Genomic DNA, 18,815 nt, shown 5'->3' on the forward strand with positions numbered 1-18,815 from the left:
GTGTGTCGGTGTGTGTTTCGGCAGAGGAGGTTGACGACCCACAAAATCGACTGTGTTTGCGATTTCGTGCGAGGCTGTCTGATTGTGGCTGTGTTGTGGTTTTAGAAAGTTTGTTTGCCTTAGAGAGCGCCGCTTGTTGGTTGTGAAACGACGCCGTAAGCACGAACCCGTGAAAGGGTCCACTTTTCAGTGTTCCAAGTTTCTCGCAACTGCACATTATTGCCGCACTCTGTGTAACCGCACTCGCTGTATCCATGTCACACAGAGGTACCGCCTGAAGCAACACGACGCAGGATCGCTGCGCCCTACCCGATATGAGTCGCCTAGAGACCTGCATAGGAAGCTCACTCTCACGAGCTGCAATGGTCACCTAACGCTTTCAAGAATGGATGAAACACGTATCCGTTCGGGACTGTATGCGGACATCGGGCCGGGCGTGGCGCCGTGGGTCGCAGCGCCTCATTTACTTTCGAACCACCAAGCACAGGCGGCGCGTATTACGGATCATCTTCCTCGTCGACGCTTCCCACACCCTCGAGCTCGAAGTCGATGGACTCGCCATGCTCGACGCAAATTCGAAACCGCGATCGATAAACGGCAACGCTTCGAGGCCTGCAAGAAGAAAACGCGGAGCAGCAGAAGAAGGGGAACTCGAGACCCCAGCAAGAAGTTGTGTTTCTCGCAGTCAGCGCTAGAGCCCATCCCGCCCGCCGACTGTTTAGGTGAAGCGGTATCTAGCATTTTATCCCACCCAGCGACACGCAGCAGCTGATTCACTCTGCTTGGGGTCACTCGATGAGTCAAACACGAAGCTCTGCCTCTCCCAGAAGAAATAGAAAGTCGGTGATTCCGTCTCTTGGGGCTAGTTTTCAACGTGGTGGCTTTCGCGTGTCGCTGAGTTCACGGCCCGCGTGGCGCAGAGTGTCGGCTCACTCAAACACGACAGAGACTTTCTGGACGCCGCAACTCGTAGCTGAGAGAGCCCTACGTGACCTTCCGATGGCGCGTTCCGCGCCGGGACCTAGGACGCCACTGCGTATGTCAAATCGAAAGGCGTTGGGGTCGTCAGTGGCCTTTTTCACGCTCCGCTGATTTCAGCAGGGCGCATACAGCACAATGCCAGCAGATCCACTAGCTGAGGAGGGACGAGCCCAGGAGGTGTCGACCGGCGCATGCTTCGCCGCGCGCTACTTGGGAGTTCTGCGTTTCTCTTCTACTATGCGCGACCTCTTTTATCTCGCGTGAGGCTTGAGCAACAGCAGCCTATGTAGCGACGCGCCTACACGCAGCAGTGGTGCCCCTCTGGCGACTCCCGCGTTATAGCATCATGCCTCATACGGGCACCGCGTGGGGGGCAGTCCACGCTAAGCCTCGCCTGCAGCACTCTATGCTGGCTGTCGAGAACCGTTTACACCCTGTCGGCGTTCTGGGGGCCTCATGGCTGTTTGGGGACGCGCGCTAAAGGCCCACCTTAGACCCAACGCCACTTACAGATATCGGGACGCGCGAGGAGGTTCCGAGACGCGTTCGGCGGTGCGCCGCTCCCCCGACGGACGCGGAGCGGCTTGGGGAGGTTGGGCTGGAGCTTTCCTTGGGGACGTGAGCGAGCGACCACTTCGCGGCTACTGGCGAGACGCTGGACAGCGTCAGGCTTCGCTTGACGGCTTTTCGCGCGGCGATGTGGACTCGCCCGAAGGCCACGTGGAGGCGAATCTGCCCGCCGCTGAGCCGCACTCCGGCTCGCGTCATGAGGTCGTCTTCGCCATCTACGGGAGATTCTGCGGCGTGGCGCTCTGCAGACTCGAGGCGTATCGCCGGCTGTCTGCACTCCGCGGTCACTTCCCAGCGCTGCCGGCGGGTGCCCACAGGCGCAGACGGAAACGACGCAACCAGAAAGCCGCGAAACTCCGTCAGGGGACCGGCTCGCCACAGGGACAGGGGCGGCGGGCGAAAGGCCAACTGGAGTCTCCCACGCTGCCCAGGTCGCAGGACGAAGGCCTGGAAACACAGGCACATGTTCAGTTGGAGACGGGTAACCAGGAGGAGGGAGGAACCAAATTTCGGGGCTCTACGGTGCGCGACCTTGGCGCGGCATGATGCGTTTTCTCGCGACCGCGGTCACGGCGGGATCGGCTCGAATCTGCGATCACCAGTTAGAAAGCCGCGACTGGATTGAACTGTAAAGATCAGTGTGTTCTGGTTCCATCGCCAACCGTTGAGAGTATGAATTTATGGTTTGGGGCTCGTGAGTGCCTCTCAGTAACTAGCTGAGTGCTCGTACGATAATTACGTTAGTGCCCACAGGACACGGCAGATGCGACTTTGTCAGCGCCCGCTCCACACACGCTCAGACCAGCGCTGCCCCCCACCTCTTGACGTGTTCCCCTTTGGCTGCGTTTCAGATGCAATTCTCGCATAGTCAGCCCGGTTCTAAGAGGCGCGTCGCCCACGACATGCATGCACATCCGAATCGTTGAACGCGGCTGTTCCTCGACCCACTCCTCGGGCAGGCGGGGGCAGGCACCAGAGGGGAATCTGCGCCGAGTTGCATATGGGAGAGGAATCAAAGGGGTTTAGAAGTCGGCGCTTGCGCGCCACTCGTTTCTGTAGAACAGGGAGATGGCATTCGCCTACCTGCCGCGCTCCCGGCCTGCAGGGCTTCGTGCCCGAACTGTCCTTATCCAGTTTGATCCCCTTGATGCTGAAGTGATCCCCTTCGACGGCGAAAGCCACATGGACGTCGCATGGCAGCGGATTTCGCAGGTAGATAGTATGCTGAAGGATTTCAAGACGCGTTGATTCCGAATTGCAGGGAAATTTACGAGATCTCTCCGCGTCATTCTCGTCTCTGCCCTCGATCCAACTCGATGGAGTCGCTGCAAATGTGCACAGCGGTTCGCCCGCCCCTGAAGGGGTGCCAGTCGCGTCATGTGTCTTCGAGGAACTTTCCTCATTCTCCCCGGGAAGGAGATCTTGGGCCAATCCAACGTCCACTTGCGGCTCGTAGAAGTCAGCGTGGACATCCAGCAAAAGGACGGAGTCACTTGCGCCTTGGCCGCCGACTCTGTTCGCGCTGTTTATTCCCGCTCTCTCTCGGATCCTGAGTTCGTCGCCGTGCTCATCTTCGTTTGCTGGCCCCCGGGTGTGTGCGGCACGGCCAGCAGAGCGCAGTGCCTCGTCAGACTCCTCTCCTCGGTTGATGTTGTCGCTCTCGGGCTTTTCCATCCACCCGCTGAGGCAGCGGCCGCCAGAAGGCGAAGGGCCGTCGGTCTCGACTCCGCGCGAAGTGGCAGAGTGCCCCGTCCCGCGCATCTCTTCGTCTGAGGAGTCGCCCGGCTCACCGGACGGCAGAGCTGCGACCTCTTTTTCGGGTTTGCTCTGAGCGGTGGCAGCGCGCCGGCTGGTCGGTTCAGAAGACGCAGCAAGCTCCGCATGGGCGCTGCGCTCTCTGAAGTCCCTGGCGGGTCTGTCTCCGCAAGAGGCTGTTGCCCCCGTTCGCCCAGCCGGCGCCAGAGGCCGCGCGCGGGCTCCAGAGATCGGCGGAGACTGAGGACCAGATGTCTTCGGCACCTGTGTCCCCGTGCCCACAAGTCGGAAACGATGCTGGCGAGCTGTCTCATGTAGGCCCTCAAACGTGATGCGGAACGTCTGCGTCGACTTTGCCTTGATGATGCAAAGCCCTGGTGACACGACAACAGGACGTTTCGGGGGAATATCCTTCCCCCCTCCCTGTTCTAGCCTCGAGGATGCCTCCCGACTTGAGGGCAGATTCTCCAAGGCGCATGTGTCTGGCGGCACAAGGGTTTCATCCCGTCGCGCTGCACTCGCCTCGCCGGCACTTCCCCCCATCGGCCCCCTCCCTCGCCCATCACCGGCTTCATCTTGGCTTCTCCCCTCCTGAGCTTCCTCCGTGTGAGCGTCTCCGACTGAAACTCCCATGTGCCTCTTCTCATCGGGTTGCGCACCGCTGCCCTCTGCGTCGTCTTCTCTGTTCGCCTCATCAACCAGGCACCTGGCGGTGACGCCGGTCTCGGGCGTCTCGCGCGACCCCTGGGGCGCGGAAGCACTGAGGGGGACAGTTGCACTTGGAACCGTGCCAGGCGCTCCAGTTGGCGTTGGCGCGCCGGCCGAGCTGGTTTGAGAAGGGGCTTCCCGCCGGTTGCCTGGGGTCTTGGAGGGTGATGAGGGGGTCGGAGCGGGGGCAGGCGCTGGTGCTTCGTCCTGTTGCCTCTGGGTCTCGCGCTCGAGTTCCAAGAGTCTCTCGGCCTCGGCATCCTCACTTTCTTTCTCTGCAGCTTCTCTGGCTGCGAGCGCCTCTCTCTCCGCCGTCTCGCGGCGAAGACCCTCCTCCCGTCGCTGCTCGTCCCACGCGTCGAGATCGAAGATGCGCCACTCCAGGAAGACATCCTCCGGGCTGCGGTTGAAGACTTTGAAAATAGCAGAGGGTGGCGCAGTCGCGGCGCAGGCCCCCTTAGACTCGCCCGCTAGCGTCTCTCCCCGGGGCACACTGGCGCTTCGCTCCAATGGCCTCTCCGCAGCCCGCGCGTCTCCGTCTAGCTGTTGAGAGGCTGGCCGCTCGCCCTGCGCTCGCGACACCGCGGCTTCCGCCGCCGCGGCAGCGAGTGCATTCAGCGGCAAGACGACTTTGGCGGCGGGTGCAGACTGCACAGGCAACCAACCCGGTTTCGCCGGTGCAGAGCGCGAACTATATGCGCGAGACGGGACGATGCAGGACGCAATAGCGATGCGGGGGCAGGGTGCTGCGGCGAGGCTCAAAGAGGGTTGGTGTGGGGCAAAGAGAAGTGCCTCGCCAACGGCGGAGACACGAAGAGGAAAGTGAGCTTGCATCCTCAGATTCTGCTGCGGACTTCGCGGAGAGGCTGCGCCTCCAGGAGGCGACCCGCCGCAGGGGTGGGCGCGGAGCTCGAGGACGAGTCGGTCTTCAAAGGTTCCCGGGGCATCCGCGAGGAACTCAATCGGAATGCACTCCGTGGCGTTTGCCGGCAGGCATCCGACGGCGGGCGCGGCAAACACAGCGAATCCCATTCCATCGGACAACAGGAGCGCCCGCCGCTTCTCCTCAGCAGCCGCGGCACAGTGCGCCTGACCGGAAGCCGACAGGTAGCCAGGCGCGCTGCGGAATGCGGTTCGAGTCAAGACAAGCCTGCATTCGGCCCCCTCCTCGCCGAATGCAGGCTCCGCGACGCAGCTCGCCCGGCTCAGAGCGCGCCGGTCGCTCAGAAGTGGACTGCTTTCCGCCAAGCTTTGGTCTTTCACGGGGGTCTGCTGGGGATCGCCAAGGTCAAAAGGCGGCCCTGTCCCCCGTGGCGACTGCAGGCACTGATGCCGGTTGACGCGCGCAGCCTCTCCGCGGGAGAAGGACTTTGCTCGGGGGCGTTCTCGAGCATCCGCCAGCTGGGCAAAAAGAGCTCGGCGATCCGCTGAAGCCCCTCTCTGCGCTGGCAATGCGTGGCCTGAGCTGGGCGCCCGCCTTCTCTGTTGTGCCTGGGCTTCTCCCGACTGCAGGGTCTCGGCATGAAAGGGAGTGGCCTCCGGGGCTGGCGGCGTCGAAGGCGCGGCGGGGTACCGGACCGCTGAAACTCGGAAGCTTGCAGGGATGCTGCACACGTTGGAGAGGAGCAGGTAGACAATCCGCGACTCGCCGACCTTCAGGGTCTCCACCTGAATAGTATCCAGCACGCTCGCGCGCCCGCTGCACTCTTCCCAGCCGTCAGTCATTTCAATCAGACCCGGCGTCGCGGCGCCGGCTTCGCGGAGCTGGTCGCAGTGGGGCAGCGAGGGCGGTAAGGAGACCCTCGGGCTGCGGAAGCGAAGGAGGGCGTCGACGGAGGCTCGCGTAGACTCAAGGCCAAGCGTGCGTCTGCTGGCGAAGGCCGCGCGGCCGGTTCCGACGGCTGGGCCTGCCTGCGGGCTTCCCGGCGGCTCCATAGAGAGACATCGCTTCCACGTGGCCTCATCCAGAAGGGCGTACTTCAGCTGAAGGCTTTTGCATGGCGTCTGAACCTTGAAGTACAGAGGACTGAGGAGACCTGAGATCCAGCAGGCGCCCGCGGCCTGAAGCTCCGGAGCGACTCTGTGCGCGACGACTTCCACGTGGACGGCCTGCCGACTGCGGGGTGCGAGGAGGCCCGCGGCAGGCCTGAAGCGAATTTCCAGTGGAGCAGAGTCGGCTGCCGCGAGGACGGATGACGCCCGCACAACGCGTGAGTCTGTCTTGCTGAAGGCGCATGCAGCAGCAGAGTCCCCCTCGGCTGCCGATACAGGCACCGGGTGCCACGAGAAGGATGCCGGAAGGTCGGAGTCATTGCACAGAAAAACGGCGGCGTCTCCGCCTTCGTCTATCGTCCTTGGAATGTGAATATAACAGAAATCCAGGTGAAGGGCTGTGCGACTGAGCCGCACTCGCGGGAGCTGGACTGCCGCTTGAATGCCAAGGATTATTCCGCCGTCGACGCCGAGCCAATCCACCTGAGAAGGTTCACAGGCGGCCGCAGGGGAAGTTGTGCCTGGGTTATTTATATCTCGCCTCAAGTCACACTCACGACGACCATGCGAATGGGGTTCGGGTATTGCCACCGGACGAAACAGCCTTCTGCAATATCGCCTTTAGCCGGAGGCGGGGGTTCCGCGCTGGCGCCCAGCAGACTCGAAACGAAAAAGAATGTGAGCGGCACATTCTAACAAAGTGCGTCCACCTCTCTACGGAGTGCTCGGGCACCGACAGTAGCTCGTCAACCTTCCTTTCGCCACAGTTTGCTCTCTCTCGAGAAGCAGTGTTTTTTATCGGGGCCCGGCCGGAGGCGGCGCTTTCCATGCCGTTTCGGACTTTCAGCTGACACAGCCTACGCCGGCGTAAGTGTCATCAGCCCTGACGTGCTGAAACCTCGCGCCGGGAGTTAGAGCAACAGCAACGCCTTCCGCTCTCTCTTACAAGGGCACGAGTCGCGTAACTACCAGGGCTGCATTGCTAGCCGCTTAACACCTACTGTAGGGAACCCGGCGATCCTGTTCGCCTGGCGTCCACGATGCCCTCCGCGACGCCCTCTCGCCTACGCATGCGAAAAACGCTGCAGGGGAGGACGCTTCCAACTTACGGCAACGACTCCGCTGAGCACTTTCGGGTGACTTGTGGTCAGTATCACAGCAATGTCCGCTGTGCCGCGGGCTGGGACGAGAACCCACTCGGGATAAAACGTCACGGAGTGACTTCCTGACGGCCGTCTGCTGCTGGATAGGTTTGCAAACTTTGCTTCAGCATTCCAGTTGCCGAATTCAGACTGCCCCCGTGCGGCAGGCCCTCCAGGGGGGCCTTCGGAGGTCGTTGCTGCCAGAACTTGCAGAGAGTCAGCGTCCGTCTCCTCCGCGTAATCCACGACGCAGCTGCATCTCGCGCATGCGCTTCTCCGTAAAGGGCCTGAGGCTGTGCGGTGTCTCAAGCTCTCAGCAGGCGGGCGCTGGGTCGCTGGTCCGAGGCGTTCCAGTGTTTCTGCGTTGAAAGGAGATCCCCAATGATACACAGCTCCATTTTCGCCAGGCGTGTTGGCAGAAGCAGCACCAAGTGCGGCAGAGCCTGGCGCGTTGCCCACCTCTCCGCAGGCGAAGCGAACCAGGTCGGAGTACCGAGACACGGGGAACTCTGGGATGTTGTGGCTTCTGTCGAGCGAGCTCTCTAAGTCTGGGGCCTCCGGAATCCTGCGTAGGCGCGCGAGCGTCGGGACGTCCGCGCGGTTCTTCAACCTGCAGAGCTGGGTGACCTGGCTGTGCGCCCTGATCTTGCGAGGGCACCACACCCACACAGAAAAGGCAGTCTCACTTTCGCACATCTTCACAACGATCCAGCCGCTAAACGACTAGCTGGGGGTCTGCGTGGTCAAAGCGAACGGAAGTGAAACACGGCAGGGGCGGCTGAAAGAGTTGCTGGAACGCGGCGGAGCGACTCAGTGTATTCCATTGCGCAGCCGCATTGACGAGAATTGGGCTGAGTGGCAACTCAGAGAGGCTTCTCTTGCGCAGATCCCAGCCCGGCGCGGCCTTCGTTGCGCCCGCGTGACGCCCAGGTTCACGCCGGCGAGTCTCGCGAAGAGAACACGCCCTGCCTCGTGGGACTGTCGCTGCCTGCTGGACTCACCACGCCGTAGTCCAGAGTAGGGGGAGAAACCAGCTGAAGCTGCGGCGGGTTGACGGTCACGCGCAGCTGCAGCGAGGTCAGAGCGGCAGCGCGTTCGCGGCTGTCTGGAGCTTGCGCAGGCGACGGGCGCTGCTGGTGCGGCGCGCCAGCCGCGCCTCTTGCTCGGAATGCCGCGGCTGGCCCGGCAGTGAGGAGAAGGGGAAGCGTGAGGGCAAAACGCGAGCAGTCAAACACGCAGAGCGCGAGCGACAGCTCCACCGCAGAGTCACCGGCCGCCACCCCGCTGGAGGGCGAGAGAGCAAAGTAGCCGACCACCTTGAGTCGATCTGAGAGAGGCAGAGGCGCCACACCGAGAAGCGAGTCAAGAGTGCCGACACACACTTGGTGCTGCGGACGCAGCCGCAACTCGGTCGTTGTGGGATGCGTGCGACTGCTCACCTGCTGAACAAGAAGCGCCGCCTCCATCGGATAGCCTTGAGCTGGATATCTCTTCCTGCACAGCATCCGTGAAAGCCAGTGTGTGGAGTGACGTGGCGCGAGTCCCAGTTTTCCGCGTGAATTAGTCACTAAAGTGCCCCCTCCGTCGGTCTGTGCAGCGCTGGTATCGAGCCGCATGTGTAAGTGCCGCGCACACACGCATGCGTATCAGTCGACGCCAGTCGGGAAGCAGGGCTTGAACCCGCGTGCGGATGATCAGGAGTTCACGAGAGGGGATCAGAGTTTCTGCAAGGCGCATCCATGCTTCCGTACATGCTGCGACCCCCGCCGACTCAGCTCGTCGATGTCGTTCTCGTCCACGAGGAGCAAACACTCTCGGGCTTCGTGGCAGGCCGGCGCACCCGCTGGGTGGCAGGCCCTTTGTGGTCGTGGCTCCTCATGCGAGACCGGCAGCTCCTCGCCGATTTCGTTGGTGTGTTCGCGGAGGCTTGTGCCCCCTTGCCCCCTCACGGAGGCTTGTGCGGCACTCCGGCGGACTTCGAGGAGTTTCGCGGTGGGCGGCAGCTGGAAAGGGGCTGGGCAAGAGCCGTGATTGACGAGGAGCAAGCGCTCTGTGTGAGTCAGGGAAGGCAGCAGCTGAAGCTCAAGATATGACGGCGCCAGCACGGCTTTCGCATCGACGGGAGTCCCCCGCAGGGACAGCGACAGCACTCTTGCACTGACGGTCTCCCTGCAGCCCACCGTGCCGGGAGCACCGAGGCGAGACACGGCGGCAGCCCACAGAGGCAGAGGCGCTGCTTTGTCGGCGATCGCATTGCCCTCCGCGAGCAGGTCGCTTAGAAAACTCAGCGAACCGCGCGTGACGTCAACAACCTGGAGTTTCAAAGGCATCACGCAGAACGTCTCTCGTGGGTGGTCTGTTTCACCTGGCGTGCGCGTGAATCTCGCCTGCATCCTCGCCACCCTCCTGGCTGTGTTGACGGCTGATGCGGGCAGGCCGCAGGCCTCTCAGGCACAGGGGCGACACCGAGATGTCTTCTGCGTCGGCAGAACCAGGCAGCAAACACTACAGCGAAGGCCTTTGTGCCATACGGGGCACTGACCTGAGGCAGATGCATCTCTCAGCAGCTGTATGACAGGCACTAGCTTCAAAATGCCTCAGCTGCCCGCTGCCGACCGTCGAATACAAAAGAGTCGGCTGGCTCTTTCGGAGGACTCAGCTTTTGACACCCAGCTCCTGCTGCTAGTCTCCGCTGACGAAGGACTCTGTTTCCCTTGTAACGAGGAATGCCTCGTGCGCAGAAGAAACGGAGTCTCACCTCGAGTTCCGCGTTGGCTTCTGCGGGGTGTCTCGCGATTGCGTTTTGGCTGGACGGCTGAAACGAGAAAACGAATTCCTGCTTTATACCAGGCTCCAGCTCAACGCTCAAAGGACTCAGAGAAAACGGATTCTGCATCTGCTCCCGAGCACCCCTCTCGTCTTTCTTGCTCGGCCCCGGATGCACTCGCCACCGCATCTTCAGAGGCAGTTCTCCCCCATTGCGAAGCACGATTCTTCGCTCTGCGACGCCGCCGTCGACCTGAACGAAAGTCCGTTCGTCGTTGCATGGTGGAGTAGAGTAGAGGGGCCGCCCGGGAGATTAATAAGAGTTGTGTAATGCACTCAGCTTTACGCCCTCCAGCAGCGTATGTGCTGCATCGCTTTGAGATTCCCGTAGTTGCTAAAAAGCTGTCAAGCGAGATGGAAAGTGGATGCCAAGCCCCTGGCGATGCCCGCCGCAGTCGAGCCGCGCCTTTACCGGCGTGTTAACGATACCTGCGCCCTCAATGCAGAAAGTCAACAAATCGTGTCCGCTCGACTGGATAAATAGCTTATTCTGGCCGCGCCATACTTGCACCCGCTACCTTGCAGTGATAATCCCACCCCAAGTCGGTGCACAGTAGAAATGCTGCAAGAAGGACCTGACACGTGCTTCATCACCTCCTCGGTGAAGATGGAGTCCTGCTTCAACAGTGAACACAGCGAGTAGCAAATGGGGCCTTCTTCGCCCGCGCCGCGACAGCAAGGCACAGTGGCATATCTGCCGTTGCAGTGCTCAAAGAAATATATATACATAAGGCATATTTGCGGTGAAGCGCATCGGTATGTGCGCGTGTTGTCGTTCCTCGTTCCTTCGTTCCGAGTCTCTGCCTCGCACCTGTGCTTCTCCGAAGTCGATCGTTTGTGGGAGAGCGCGCCGAGCGATGCCATCTTCGAGCTCTGTCTGATCTTCTTTATCTCCTGATTCGGTGCGGGGTTCGTCGTTTCTGGGGTCGCGGCACTTCTGCATGTTTCGCAGACTCTTTCTACACCAGTCAGCTGCATCAAAGAGCATCTGCGCCGTCCACGGACGACCCCAGACTTCCATCAGCTCGAGCCGCGACAAAGCCGCGCGGGCTTTGACGTGAACGCGCCATGTCTGCCCAGAGTCGCTGTGAATTATCAAGGCGCCTTCAAAACTGCCTGCCTTCGCGCTCTCAAAGCGCACACACACTTCAGCCGTTTCGCCCTTCTTCAGCGAAAAGCAACTGGGCGCGACAGCAAACGAGGAAGTCGTAGAGGGCGCCGAGCCTGTGTCTCCGCATCCTTGTATCCTCTGGTCGTTTCGGCTAGCCTCTGGATCGGCACGCGCCTCGCACGATGCGAAGGAGAGGCAAGAAAGGGTCTCAGCTTCAGGCTGTGCGGGCGCATCTGCTTCCCTAAGATCGCCGCGAGGACACCTTATCGTAAACGTCGCCTCACCGCCGTCATTTCGCGCCGGAAACCTGAGGCAGGAACGCACGGCATTCTCTGAAGGGGTGGCTTCGCGTACGACTGTGCCTCTAGTGAACCCGCGGGCTCGCGACGCGCCGGTGTGGCGGTTGCTAGACGGGCTAGATGGGCCCTGCGTTGGCTGGCCGTATCACTGACGGATACATGGTCTGCCGAGAGGCTGCTGCACGGTTCACCTGTTGCAGCAACGCCCTCCGCTGTGAATGTGACAAGCTACGCAGACAGTCGCGTTTGGATTTCCCTTCTGATCAGGCTGCAATTGCCCCGGAGTCGCGGGTAGTCTACAGAGTGCCGACGCCAGAGGGCAACGTCGCCGGGCCCCACGCAACAAACAAACGACCCTCCGCGGAAGGTGAGTCTGCCACGGCAAGTCCTGTCGCCCCAGCTACTGGAGTCAACTTGGAGGCGCCGCGAAACGAGTCTGCCTGGAGGCACGCAGTTACGGTTTTTTTTCTCTGCTGAGTGCTGCGCGGAAACGGGCGACGTACCGCACCTCTGGGGCGTCGCCCACCATGCAGGTGCCGCAGTCGAGAACCGAGGGCAACCCAGCCAGCTGAGGAAGTTCTCGTCTACACAGTAGCTGCACAGAAGCACAACTGCAGTGAAAAAGCTGCCACAGGGTCCAACCGCCACTGGCGGACAGAAGCAGGAGGAGTGGAAACGTGTGTGGCGACGTCGTCGTCTGCGAGGCGCAGCCCAGAGCCGGCAACCCCCGGCCTCGACGTTGAAACGCCGTCCAAGTGAGAGCGTGTGCCTGCAAGGCTTCATTGGCATGCCTAGAGAGCAGCCAAACTCTCGAAGTCCATCCCCAACAGAGAACGGCAGAGTCCCACGTTTGTGTCCATCGCTCCTTGCTTCCCTGTCATGGCGCGGCTGCATGCTGGGGCTACAGCCGGCGTTCTGGTGCTCCGGGAGGAACTCCTCCGTAACTTGTTGCGCCGCGGCGTGCTACGGATTGAGCGCAACTTCTGCGATGACTCACCGCCATGCTGAACGATCCCACGTCGGTGTGCAGAAGGAGCTGCGCTGTAATGTCCTCGAAGGAGGTCGGCTCGAAATGGATGTCCACCTGTATCAACGTAGAAAGACGTGACACAACGGGTGCTGCCGTGGGGGCAGCAACTCTCCTAGTAGGTGCATGCACCTACAAATATATTTATATATATATATGCGGATACGTGGTCATGTATGTACCACTGTACGCTTGGGCAACGACACGTTCAGGCACAGATCGCGCGAGTCGGCAGAGGCGTGCGCGCTTACATATGCACAGACGGTTACACAGATACCCGAGAACCATCTGCAGGCATCACGCACATGCAGAAAGCATGAAAGCTTCTCGGCAAGCTTGGAACTACGCTTGTATGGCTGGTCCATCACCGACGGGCTATACTCGTGGTGTAGTTGGATGTTGAGATACACACTTTTGGCTGTCGTAAGCCGTCCAGTGGGGTGGCAGTGCACTGCGACCACGAAAGACGTGGCTGTCTCTGCCCTACATCCAGAGTCGTCCAAGCGTGATGACGTTTGCATTACCTGCGCGGACATCCCTGGGGCAATGACTCCCGTTCGCGGGCCGGATTTGTGCGGATGTTGGAATGCGTTCGCGGCAGAGGGGAGACTGGCTGAGCTTCTCGAGGCTCCGTTTGGTCCTCCGGCAGGAGCCAGAGCCTTGTAGATCAGGGGAGAAATGCGAAGTGCCTTGTGCGGAACTGCACATTCAACTCTGAGGCGACGGCCCAGATGCGAATTGTTGCGAAAGGTGATGCTTCGCTGGTACACGCCGCCTATCCTGAAGCCATGGAAAATCTGCGAATGCGCACCCAAGTGGGATGAGAGTCTCCGGAGGGCGTTGCTTAGCAGCGAAGAAAAGACAGCCGTGAACCGCCTGAAGGCCACACTCCGCCGTCTCTAGCAGCAGTGCTGGCCTTTATCTCATGCGCAAGAATGAGCCAGCATGAGGCGGCGTGCTTGAAAGCTTCCCATTGTGCTTGCTTCCTTGCATTTCCACAGGACGGAAACAGCACTCTGTAGAAGAGAAAAGGAGCAAGCCACGTCAGGTGGCCTTCAGTTCGGTCGCGAGATCGTCCACGCTACTTCGGCGATGATATGACGTGTAAGGATGTCTCTAAGGCGCCTGACAGCAAACCATTCTGCGTGCTGTGGAAGCGTGCTGCTAAGTAAAGGTGTCCTAGGCTGATCCCTTTAGATCTTCTACGCCGTTCTGACGACTGACGCTACGGTTGCCATTCAGACCATCAAGAAGGCCACAGGTCCAGGCAGTGTGCTGGGTCAAGCCCACGCGCGGGCACGCGTATCGTGGAGAAAGTTTTCTGTGTAGGTTGGAACTCTACTAAGCCGATATTATAAATTGTGCGGCACGAAACGCTGGATTAAGGCATTCAAACAGGTCCAATGCACACCGGCGCGGAGACGGAGGCTTACGGCCGCTTCAGGCTCAACCTTGAAGGGGCACTGGTCCTTTGGGGCGGCGTTGGGATCTAACCGAGGATTCCGGAGGAAGCTCTGTCTCCACTGCATTTTCGCGAGGCGTTCGTTGTCTGCAGTTTTCTCTGCTGCAGTCCTCTCAGGAATGCCAGCTGGCCGCGTTCGTGTCCACTCTGCGCGGTGCGGCGTATCCATTACAGAGCTGTTGCTCGGCTTCTTCAGGTTTAACCTGGCATGCATCCGGTTGTCGCGTGGATATAAAGGAGAAGAAAACCGAAGCACATACATAACCCAGTACGTTGCACTGACCGGGAATGATCTGTAGCTGTGTGCCTACGGTGCCCGGGATCTATGTGGTTACGTTTGCACGCCGCTGCAGACTCCGTGTGGTACGTCCTCGCGGTCGACGGATTCAGGCGCAAGCCCTGTGCTCTGTTCGCTGAATTGTTGCGCAAGCGTACGCTTTCATGCTCCAGGACCCGTGCTGAAGGTAATTTAAAGCACTTCTATGTCGTCATATGGACTGGGAAGGCTTCAACAGGAATCCCGCAGGGCCCTTTTCTAAGCAGAAGATGTGACATGCAGACTTTGCAGACAAAGCTACACGGTGCCCGACGTGTCCTGCCTTTTGGAATCCCATGTCCGCACGCGGCGGAGCACCCCCCAGGGTGTGTGGCCCTCTCAGCTCTGCTTTCGTGACGAACGAAAGCTTGTGCCTGTGGGTTTGTTGATTGTTATTCTAATGCCGCTGCCCAGAAGGGTCAGCGCTCGGGCCGAAGAACGGATCGAGGGACTGTGTTTCACTCACTTAGACGGACTCAGGATGTGAGTTGCCCGTTGCCGGTTCTGAAGAGATTTCGTTAGCCTCATGTACGTGAGTCTGGCATTAATTCTCTCTGTTGCCGCATTAGCATCCCCTTCACTCGTCTGAAAAGGGCAACAAGGGGAGCAGAGGATGCAAGATGGTGAGACGACCGCTGCTTGCGGGTCGCCGGCTGTGAACAGTCACGCACTCGATTTCAGGGTGTTTCAAGCTACCTATGCTTGTCTTCTGTTAAAGTCCAGGTCCCTTGGGAGCCGTGTTTGTCTTCAGCTCAGCACCCATTATTACCTGTTCTGTAAATGTGGTTTGAATTATTTCTCTCGGGTCGAGAAGCCCTCCACATGCGGAAGCGAGCACGTCAGGTTCGAGATGGAGTTTGGATACGCTCACTGGAATATCCTGCCCGGGCCGAAGGTTGAGGCTCTCCAATGTCTCACGCTCCTCCGCGTCTTCATTCTCCGCTTCAATGTACCGATTCAGCATTTTCATCGCTACCTCCTCGCACGTGGCTTGACACCTGAGGAGTTCCAGCGTGAGCGACGGTGGCTGTTTCGCTCCTCCGTCAGGCAGCACATGTGTTCTCCCCTCCTCCTTTTCTGTGTGGCTTAGAACGCCAGTGCTGTCCTCGCCCTCAGGGAGGCGTGCGCTCACAGAGGACACATCCTCGTGTGCAAACTCTTCGTGATACAGCTTGCTTTTTCCGCCTTGTGAGGTTTTACCCATTCCTGTGGATAGCTCTCCAGTCAGCGGTTTCGGCGCGGCGAACTTGAGCGTAGATGACGACGGAGCAAGGTTGCACTGGCTTTCTGGCAACGCAACCACCGAAGGGGTTGCATCTGACGTCAGCTCACGCCCGCTGTCAATGCAGCTGTCGCTGAGGCTACTGCCGCTACCCCAATTCATACCGTTGCTCCTCTCAGTACAGCCATCAGGCGTAGAATCTCCATCACATGATGTTTGAGGCGTATCTTTCGCAGTGCTCTGTGATGGGGCGGTGTCAAGGATATCTTTGAAAATACTATCAAGCAGGCTCCCGATCCCACTACAGTCTCTCAGTACGGCTTTTGCTTCTTCTAGAGTTAGTGCTGCCTTCTCAGAAGAAGGAGGAGCAAGAGGCATCGGAGCTGAAGAGGAAGGGGTCTCTACTGTGTCATCGTTTGCAGAGGTGCTGCAGGTTTCTCGTGAACTCGCCAGTTCGCCATTGTGAGAAGCCGGAGCCGTCTGGTCTACACTTGCAGGCGCCTCCGCTTTGGGCATCCCGCTTGCAAGGCTGTCCGAGAGCGTGGACTCAAGGGCTGTTCGCTGATGTTTCAGGTTACCACGAGCTCCCTGGTTATGATGACCTGATATGGGGTGGGATCCAACGGGTGGGCTCCTCGCCCCCTTCTTCGGCTGCTTTTGTGTGGTTCGCATTTTCTCACGAGCGAAAGCGCAGCGGTCTCACTTGCCGATCCCAGATGCACTGCCGCGCAATAGTATACGAGACAGAAAAGACATCCATACATCGATGCCTTGCTCTCTCGTGCGCAGCACGGCAACAATAAACGAAAATGCCGGGCTTGTCAGCAGTGCGTCAGTATGCGCTTCTACACGGAATGTGTCCGGTGTGCCTAACGCCTAGATAGGTGTCTCGGCTTCCCAATGATCACTTCCTCTCCTCACATCGTCCCTGTGTTTTGCTGAGGTGCAACAAAGGTGCTGCAGTCGATTCGACAATTATCCTACCCGTTTTCAGGAGAACAGTGTGGATATTTCCCGTCAGCGATAATTTTCTAGTCTGGCCCAAGTTGCGTAAGAATCCCCTGACCAGAAGAGATGTTCGCAGCGTAGGGCCGTGAAAGAAACACGCATGATACCACCCAGAGCGGTAAGGCCAGTGAAAACCGTTGCAGACATATCTGCGCTGACGGCGCTCAGTACACCGCCAGCGCGGGATGCCGGCCTAAGGAACTGGCGCCGCTCTATGGGTGACGAAACAGGGACTGGGGTTAGCGCTATGGAATAAAGCAGAATGCAAAACACCGCTAAGAAATTGGACCTTTAAATCGGCATGTCCTTTGGTGGAAGCCGCTACCTATGCATGCGATAGAAAAGTGTGCGCCAAGCTTCCCATCCCTGAAAAAGTGGGTGAAATCGATGAATGAGGAATGTACATCGTACAGCTTTCAAGAAGAGGGGCCGTGCAGCCGGCAGACGAGTGTCAGTGTGAAACTGAACATGCACATTGACTGGGTGGGTATTCCCGCTTCAGTGGTGCGCCTGTTCTCAGACTTCCTCACAGTGACCGGGTATTCCATGCCTGACCATGGTTTTGCCAGTCGTCTCCATATTCCCATGAGGCATGCACTGGCTACTGTATAGTTTTATTTCCTTAGTGTTTCGCATTCGCCTTGCATTGCAGTGGGGCGGGTCCATGTCGAAGTGGCCCCTGCTATTCCACTTCGCAATCGCGCAGGAAGCTGTGATTCTTTCGCCGTTCGCCTCCGGTACAGAAGAGTTTTTTCAGATACGTCTGCTCTTCAACTGCGCCACAGGTCTTGATTTTCTCCACTATAGCAACACACTATCACGCTAGGTAACATCCCCGTAGCTTCCACGTGTTCCCCCGCAGCATGCTCAACGAAGGGTTTGCTCGAGACACCCCCCCCCGCCCCCCCCCCCCGAAACAGGCACGTAATGTGGAATATGATACTACGGGATCGCGCAACAGTTGCGCGTTAACATGCAACTGCACTAGCACGGTTGAGCTGCCTTGAGAAGACAACCGGGGAAACTGCGATCCACGGCGCCGGGCAACGCTGTGAAGCGAATACCCACAGTTTCATTTCCACGGCCGCAGTCTTCTAGCACAAGTCACGTCGCGTTAGAATATGCAGTTCTGTTGTACCACTGGTGTCAGGGACAGGCTGCAGGCGATGACAGGATTATAACGTCGGGAATGAGAAAACAACTCTTAACACGATGCGACCTCGATAGACCATGCACGCCAGTGTACAACAGGGCGATTGCCGTCATTGATGCGCAGTATGGATGATATTGTGGTATGATAAGTGACATGGTTCGCAACTGGGGAACACCTGATCGTGAGACAATTAATCGGCATCAACAAATCTCCATAGTTAATGCATGCAGTACGGGCGGACAACGGGCAGCCCCTCCCTCGCAATTTTGGGAAAAACAGTACAAGGCATCATACGCCGAGAAGCACTGACCGGCGCTCAAAATTGTTCTCGGTTGGCCAAGTTAGAGGGCAGGGAGTTTCTCAACCGCCACAGCCCGAAACTTAGTTGGGCGCAGATCCACTGCACACATGTTCAACTGATGGTGTCACCTTCCGTAGCTTTGTACACTAGTAAATGAGACTGCAACTGTCAGATGATGCTAAGCTGCAATCAAACAAGAGTATGTCAAAGCGAATGAAGGGACATGGGCTTGACGGTCAAAAGCTTCTGTGGATGAGACAGGAACGCATTGCATTGGTAGCGTGCAGTTAACCATTAATATTGCTGGATAACAGTCCGTAGCCACAAATACGGCAGCTGCTGGCAATCTAATCTTCAACAGAAGTCATGGCAGTTGCAGAGCCTCCAAATATGTAGGAGTGAACAGCCGAAGGTTCTCGGGTAACGCCACAGGGCTTCATATTTCCTGCACCAGAGTGATATACCGCAGACGCATGACGTTCCTCTCGTCGATGCCGTGATCTATCTTTCTATCAGAAGACTGTGTGTGTCCACAAAGATGCTGGCCGTCTTCGAAGTAAACGGTAGAAAAAGATGCTCGACGCACCATAGCAGGATTCTAGGGAAATGAATTCTGCTGGCTGGTGCTCCGGCAGTTTCAGTCAGCCAACGGAACTTCGGAGAGCGAAGCCTTGTGCGAAAGTGTGATTCAATGATGCTGCCTAGAGATCGAAGTAGCCGGTAACTAAAGGCATTCCGTGGAGAGTCCTTCTTTAGCGCTACAGATGCCACGGCAGCCGACGGGGCTCCTCGAGAAAATGTGGCTTACTCAATTTTCACCTACGATCCGTGGTGCGTACTAGTAGTTTGCCTTCTCCAGCAAGTCTTATAGACAAAGACCCCAGGGTCAAACGCACTGTTTCCGACTTGATTTGCTGTGGGTTCTTGGCTGGAACACTTTCT

The 18,815-nt window shown here is 58.7% G+C and overlaps 2 protein-coding genes across 2 annotated transcripts; both read right to left on the bottom strand.

Annotated features, from left to right (window-relative positions):
• Positions 1-497: 497 nt before the first annotated feature.
• Positions 498-8,653, bottom strand: BESB_007060 (uncharacterized protein; the record flags this gene model as incomplete). The annotated part of the gene is made up of 6 exons (XM_029359461.1): positions 498-612; positions 934-1,088; positions 1,492-1,998; positions 2,635-6,489; positions 7,116-7,793; positions 8,150-8,653. 6 exons carry the CDS (start codon positions 8,651-8,653, stop codon positions 498-500), a joined length of 5,814 nt encoding a protein of 1,937 aa, XP_029222374.1.
• Positions 8,654-8,863: 210 nt separating this feature from the next.
• Positions 8,864-16,083, bottom strand: BESB_007070 (uncharacterized protein; the record flags this gene model as incomplete). Its single annotated transcript, XM_029359462.1, has 9 exons — positions 8,864-9,460; positions 9,907-10,167; positions 10,786-11,392; positions 11,888-11,979; positions 12,382-12,468; positions 12,936-13,208; positions 13,845-14,076; positions 14,656-14,774; positions 15,061-16,083. 9 exons carry the CDS (start codon positions 16,081-16,083, stop codon positions 8,864-8,866), a joined length of 3,291 nt encoding a protein of 1,096 aa, XP_029222375.1.
• Between the last annotated feature and the right edge of the window lie 2,732 nt (positions 16,084-18,815).

Source organism: Besnoitia besnoiti, chromosome I (genome assembly GCF_002563875.1).
Source record: "Besnoitia besnoiti strain Bb-Ger1 chromosome I, whole genome shotgun sequence".
Lineage (NCBI taxonomy): Eukaryota > Apicomplexa > Conoidasida > Eucoccidiorida > Sarcocystidae > Besnoitia > Besnoitia besnoiti.